The 7,328-nt window shown below is 41.6% G+C and overlaps 1 protein-coding gene across 1 annotated transcript in view; it reads right to left on the bottom strand.

The window, feature by feature from the left end:
- Positions 1-1,220: 1,220 nt before the first annotated feature.
- The window catches only part of RNF144B (ring finger protein 144B), an 80,069-nt gene continuing 73,961 nt past the window's right edge, over positions 1,221-7,328 (bottom strand). Inside the window, exons 7-8 of the mRNA XM_060109848.1 lie at positions 6,598-6,687; positions 1,221-5,177 (exon numbers count right to left, since the gene is read on the bottom strand). Of these exons, the coding sequence (XP_059965831.1) occupies positions 5,037-5,177; positions 6,598-6,687 (231 nt within the window). The 3' untranslated portion in view covers positions 1,221-5,036. The remainder of the gene's footprint in view (positions 5,178-6,597; positions 6,688-7,328) is intronic.

Below are 7,328 nucleotides of genomic sequence, written 5' to 3'. Positions count from 1 at the left end.
AGTTCAGCAAATAATAAGCACACTTTAAAAATGAAATAATGTTGACATTCTAGGAGACGATTAAGGAAATTAAGAAACGATAACCCAAAAATGTTTTTAAATGATCTTATTGATTTCCTCCAAACTGAATGCTTAGAAAACGAAATTTGAATTATAAGTCTGTTGTAAACCTTTGTGCTCAGGTATCATATTAGAAGCAAATAACATTCAGCAAAAAGGCATCAACACCAGTATAGGAATGTGAGTTTCCAGTTTTGCAGACACAAGTCCTAGTTGTTAACCAACTCTGGCACTCAACTTCAGGCAGTCCTGCCTTGAATACTAATCAAATGGAAATGACCTGAAGTTAACCCTCTACCTGTAGATCCTTTCTTTAAAAATCATAACAAGGAAACACATTCCTCTAACATACTTTTGGGAGGTTAGAACTGACCTTAGAGCACACGGAGCCCAACACGTATTTTATAGAGTTGATAGCTCTGATGCCTGGCAGCATTTTTTATTAGGATGATCAAAGACCTAAATTATTGGTTATTTTTCTGGATAATGATCAATGCCTGTGCATTGGCAGTGTGAAGTATCACACACACAACAGAAAGTCTGCAACAAGTGAAGGCATCACACTTGCTCCTTTTTTTTTTTTTTTTTAAAGAAGATGTTGTGGGTAGGAGTTTATTAATTAATTTATTTATTTTTGCTGTGTTGGGTCTTTGTTTCTGTGCAAGGGCTTTCTCTAGTTGTGGCAAGAGGGGGCCACTCTTCATCGTGGTGCGCGGGCTTCTCAGTATTGCGGCCTCTCTTGTTGCGGAGCACAGGCTCCAGACGCGCGCAGGCTCAGTAGTTGTGACTCACGGGCCTAGTTGCTCTGCGGCATGTGAGATCCTCCCAGACCAAGACTCGAACCCGTGTCCCCTGCATTAGCAGGCAGATTCTCAACCACTGCGCCACCAGGGAAGCCCGCTCTTATTTCTTTTAAGAAACAAGGTAGCAAGAGTTACTTCCATATATGGTATTGCAGATTAGGTTACTTTTTTGTCAGTTCCGAACCTAAGATTTAATAATGACTTGGTTAGCTCCTGGATGATAAAATTGAACATGTCTAAAAACATGCAGCATAACAAAAAATAACACACTTGATTTCCTGCTCCACATTTATTGGGGCCAGAGAGACTAAAACAGCTATTTTCCTCTCAAATACTTGGAAAAATATAATACTACAGCAATTTCTTAAATACATAACAAAACTTTCTGGATCATGAATCAACATGAGATGTAACAGCCTATAGATATCCACCGTTTAACAGCTTTATAAAATGTCATTCATCGAAGGCATTCTGAAACTATCTTTAAAGCTACACATATACACATATTCTATATACATAAAGGCATCCATTCATGAACAGAAAGTCTTTTAGAAGCACTGCGTAGGGAAGGCTAAAGTAATACATATCTAGATTCTGTATAATTTTTTTTTCTTTTTTTTTGCGGTACGCGGGCCTCTCACTGTTGTGGCCTTTCCCGTCGCGGAGCACAGGCTCCGGATGCGCAGGCTCAGTGGCCACGGCTCACGGGCCCAGCCGCTCCGTGGCATGTGGGATCTTCCCAGACCGGGGCACGAACCCGTGTCCCCTGCATCGGCAGGGAGACTCTCAACCACTGCACCACCAGGGAAGCCCTAGATTCTGTATAATTTTTAAGAGACAATTGGGGTTCTAAGAAACGGTGATTTACATTCAAATAAACATGTAGATTTTCAAACCTGAATAGGTGAGATTTTTGTGATGCCAGTGACAAGAAAACTCACATGGTGAATTCTTGGTTTTTCAAAGGCCTCTTTCAAACTAGAGATTTCAAGTCAGGAGCAAACATCCATGGCATGAACAAATAGGATGCCTAAGATTCTAAAACTTGGTTCCATGTGGTTTTCCTCTTCACCTCCCTGCCTAATAACAATGGAAAAATTCCCTAGAAGGGGCAACAGCTAAACGTTATGGAATTACATCCAATAGCTTTTCTGGATGGTGAGTTATCCCATCCAGATTACAATGTGGCGAAGGATTTGTTTAATTTCTATTTCAAATGGACTACACTCCTTCAAACAAAACGATCTTCTGCCACAACATCCAAAGATAATTACATAGACCCATATTTCTTCCTAGGACGGACAGAGAATCACTAGGGAAGGACAGAGCTGACAAACAGAGGAAGGCGACAAGGGTAAACCCTTTCTCTGGCCAGTTATACAAAATGAAAACATCAGTCTCTGTTATCAAAGTTGCCAGCTTTCCCCATTATAAACACAATCTCTAGACTGGCTTGCATCTCACCCTTTGATGCACTGGAGATATATGTGGGTTTTAACCAACCAACCAACCTGTTCCTGATGATTCCAACAATCTCACACAGGCCAAATTGTTGAGCGCTTTAAGGAAGAAGTCACCAGTTTTCAGGCACTCTTCAACATTTAAAAACTTAAATCCAGTTATTTTAAACTATTCTCTACTTCAGTTCTTTTTTTAAATTATTTTACGTTATATATATATTTTTTGGCTGTACTGCATGGCTTGCAGGATCTTAGTTCCCTGACTAGGGATCGAACCTGTGTTCCCTGCAGTGGAAACACGGAGTCTTAACCACTGGACCACCAGGGAAGTCCCTTTAAATCCAGTTATTTTAAATCTATTTGACAAACACGTCCCACTCCCCACAAAACAAATAAGCTCATTCTTTTATAGTATCTCTGTGAGAAGACATAGTCCTTCAATTTGGCAAGGTAATACCATAGATGCTTTCTTCCACTTTTACTCCAAATTCAGGAGCTCTACCTCAGACAACATAGAATTTTAGGTTACTTGAAATCAGCCCCTGTTTAAAGACTCTTTGTGGAACCCAGCTTGAAGACTGTATTAATATGGGGGCGTACATGGCCATGACTGACATTCTTGGTACAAAAATTCAATTTCAGTTGAGTTCCTGTGATCCCCTGAGCAGTTATAAATGCCCTGTACTATAATAAGGCAGTGTAAGAAAAAGCAAATTACTCAAATATATATCCATTTATATTTGTACTAATATGAAATACAGTGCTAGAAGAAGAGATTGATTTTTTTTCCTGAAGTGTTTAGAGTTTCAAAGGAAAATAAAGACACTTAATATTGAGAAATCCCTAATGAATAATTTAAAATATTTTGGGGTTGGTGGCCATTCAAAAGTTTTCCCAGAGTTCTCATCTATGTTCTATACAAACAGTAAATAAAAATGTACACAACCAATAGATGTACTATACATATATCAGATATCAATATATATATCTTCTTAAATATACACATCCCCACTTAGAATACAATCCATTACATAGGCAAAGCATCGTTCTTTAATAACAGGTCCAGGATAGCAGCAATTTAATAGTCTAGTTACCCAGTTACCTCAGAAAATAGGTCCTGCTAGGTCCTGATGTGGTACCCCTAGCTTCAAGGAGAGCCGTCCACTAACATTTAACATGGTTCTCACGAAGCACCAGGTTACTTTGCTAATGGCAACTATAGTAAAAGTTACTGTCTTTTCAAAACTCATTTATTCAAAATCTGACTAATAGAATAATGGGAAAAATAAGCCACAATGAGGTGATATGAACCCAAACTATTTAAGATATATAAAGCATTTACATTTTGTTTCTCAGATATTTTTTGTTGTTTTATCAGTGCCCTGTATATACAAAAAGTACTCTGATTGCCCTAACAGATGCTGAAAGAGCAAAACTTTGCTGCTGGGAAGAGAGCTGCTCTGAATTGTGTTTGAAAATACAAAAACAACTTGATTATCAATTAGTGTTTTTATGAACTGGGATGGCACATTGTACTATTTTAAAAGAGTTACGTTTATGAGTCAAAACCTTTGGGGAACTTATGAACTTGTAACCAAAATTTACATATATAATATGCAAAAAATATTTAGGTTGATTTATAATAAACCATATTAGCCCCAGAAGAATGGCTTTTAAGTAAACATTTATTTTGTGTGTACTATTGGGTAAATCCATTCATGCCCAATGAATAGAAACTCTAGGTAGGCAGCAAGTTATACAGATTCTAGATATACCTATGGACTTTAATATTCACTCTCGGTGTGTACTTGCAGGTCCAATTCTAAATCTGTTGGGTGCATGAACAGAGAGCTCAAGAAAGGTCCCTGATACCTGTGATGATGATTTTGAATCTCTGCCACTCTATCCATATTTCATATAAAACAATCCTGTAGACCACAGCTACTAGCTGTAAGAAAAGTTTATCACCCAGGGGAGAGATACTACATTAGACCAGATTGTTTTACCTGCTGCAGCCCTTTTCCTGGGAAGGGACAACTCCCTCTGCATAGCAGTTACTCCTGCTTGACACTGAGACCACACAGGAGAAACCTATTGTGTTTCCACCAAGTTCCTGGGGAATCAGCACACCCGCCAACCGGCAGAGGCAGAACCGCCATATCAGCTCCTAAAATAAGCAGCTCTCTTATAATTCTTACAAGAATTACAATTCTTCTAAGAATTTCCCCTTAAACAGTCTGATTCTTCCCCTCCTACAGGAGGTTTTCCTCATGCTTCTCATGATGGTCAAATCAACACAACAGACTCTGGCTTCTCAGTGAGCATGTGTGTTGTCTTAACTGGCAGCACATTTATTACACCAAGTGTTCATTCAGGCTCCTTGAATGTGGCTGGAAGTTGAACAGTCCAGTGGGATCCTTCAGACGATAGCATGATGATGTGTTAGTTCTTCCTCATCAACCCCAAAGCTTTCCAACATGCTCCACAGACATGGCCTGGACTGTTGAACTCGGTTCTCTTTACACAGGAACATACACACCAGCGCTTGGCCTTTTTGGATGCCGAAGGTGGGCGGGCAAGTTCAAAGTCTGGACACAGAGGCACTTCCAAAGTTTGGCAAGGAGGAGGAGGCGAGTTCACTAAGGGGGGCTTTATCACTGTGCCGTCTCGTATAACCCAGACATCTGTGGCACATGGATACGAACGGAGATCTTTAGGTTGTGGATGGGTCATGCTTTTTCTTCTTGCCCCGACAGGACTTGCAGATGCAACAGATTATACATGGGGAAGCCAGGAGCAGCAAGGGTGAAGTCACCAAGGCAATGATGCCCAACCCCACAAGAATCCCGACCACCTGGAAATGTAGAAGAAAAGCCTATTTCAGCAGTTCAGTCTTCCTATGTGTACACTCTACCATCATCTGTGGACTGTTTGTGTCCCCCACCCCAAAATTCATAGGTTGAAATCCTAATCCCCAATATGATGATGTTTGGAAATGGGGGCCTTTGGTAGGTAATTAGGACATGAGGGTGGTGTCCTCATGATGGGATTAGTGCCCTTATAAAATGAAACAGCAGAGAGCTTGCTTCTCTCTCCATTCTCTGCCATGTGAGGACACAGTGAGAAGATGGCCACCTGTCAACCATGAAGAGGGTCCTCACCAGAACCCAACCACACTGGCACCCTGATCTAAGACTTCCAATCTTCAGAACCGTGAGAAATAAATTTGTGGTTTGAGCCGCCCAGTCTAGGGTATTTTGTTATAACAGCTTGAACTAAGACACCATCTCAGGCACATAAAGCAGTTACAATTATGGGATCTTCTAGCCAGTGCCCGGAAGGACAAACCAAATGCTAACTCAGGCTCTGGTGCAAGCCCAGTGGGATCATGAATTGTTGGCGGTGGCTCCCTACCTGTTTCTTCAACAGTCTTAGAGGGATGTTAATAATGGTTACTAGGCTATGAACACTGACTCCCTCAAAAGGAACACGGAAACAAACAAACAAACAAACAAACAAATACTATTAAAAATAAATCAGGACTCCCTTTGAACCTGCCACGTAAACACACAATGATATGTACAGAGGGATCTAAGCCCCAACAGGGGCTCATGGGATTTTATTTTATTTTAATAAATTTATTTATTTATTTTTGGCTGCGTTTGGTCTTCATTGTTGCACACGGGCTTTCTCTAGTTGTGTCAAGCGGGGGCTACTCTGCTTTGCGGTGCATGGGCTTCTCACTGCGGTGGCTTCTCTTGTTGCAGAGCACAGGCTCTAGGCGCACAGGCTTCAGTAGTTGTGGCTCACGGGCTCTAGAGCACAGGCTCAGTAGTTGTGGTGTACGGGCTTAGTTGCTCCGTGGCATGTGGGATCTTCCTGGACCAGGGCTCGAACCCGTGTCCCCTGCATTGGCAGGTGGACAATGTGGCCACCAGGGAAGTCCGGCTCATGGGATTTTAGAGCCCTGCCTTTCATAGCAAATATGCCTCAAAGGGCTTTGGGAAGGTCATTCTCTCCATTTTTTCAGGAAGAACGAGCATTCATCTTCATTCTGCTGGTCACTGTTAATTACTTGGCTGCTCTGTCGCCCTGCCCCTCCACCTCTCCTCTAGGAGACTGTGCTCATGAATTAACTTCAGGCCCCAGAAGTTCCCCAGAACCTCTCAGGCTGGGCTGGGTAAGTAGGGAATGGAGTGGGAAGGATAAGTAGGTGGGCTTTTTAACCCATCCTAAGTCTGGCTTCTCTCACGTTCCTTTCAAGGTCAGGGTACCTGTGTTCGGTTCCAGATCACGGAGGCTCTCGAGTGGCCGAGCTTATTCCTACACGGCCCTTTGTCATAATGTCTGAGGAAAATGTCATTCTGAAAAGCAAAGAGAGGTTTCAGTAAACACGCACTTTTGAGTTGAGAAATGGATGCTAACCCCATCAGATCACCTCACTGGAAGCAAAGGCTCTTTCTGGTGATATTAACGACAGCCTGTGGAAACTCCAAGCTAACAATCCTTAGACTGTATTTTAGTAGTTTTACACATCATGGAGAGAAAACAGATGATAGTCCTTGAGACTCCATTGATTCTAAACAAGATTAACGACCAGACCAATTATCTTTGAAAGGTAGCTCTAGCAGAGGTGCAGTATGGAATGAGAGGACCATGAATGAGGCAGCTAACAGGTTTCATAGTCAACCAGCTGAGATAAAATGCCAGTGGCTGAGATGGAGAAGAGGTAAATACAGCCATGAAGAATTAAGAAGGTAATTAACTAGATGGGGAAACAGGGAGAAGAAATCACAGATGAGGGAGAAGCACTGGGTAGAAGGCTTTATTGAGGGAAGTGACAACATAGAGATGCATTTTGTTGGGAAGATGATGACCACAGTTTGGACGTGTTGAACTTGAGAGATACTTGAGACATTTAAGCAGTACTGTTCAAAAGACAGCTGATTACATAGATCTGGATTTTGGGAAAAAGACTTGGGAAGCAATGTCCTTGGGCTGAAGA

This window comes from Mesoplodon densirostris, chromosome 10 (genome assembly GCF_025265405.1).
Source record: "Mesoplodon densirostris isolate mMesDen1 chromosome 10, mMesDen1 primary haplotype, whole genome shotgun sequence".
Classification (NCBI taxonomy): domain Eukaryota; kingdom Metazoa; phylum Chordata; class Mammalia; order Artiodactyla; family Ziphiidae; genus Mesoplodon; species Mesoplodon densirostris.
The sequence above is the reverse complement of the archived record's forward strand: the minus strand, read 5'-3'. Positions and strand labels throughout refer to the sequence as shown.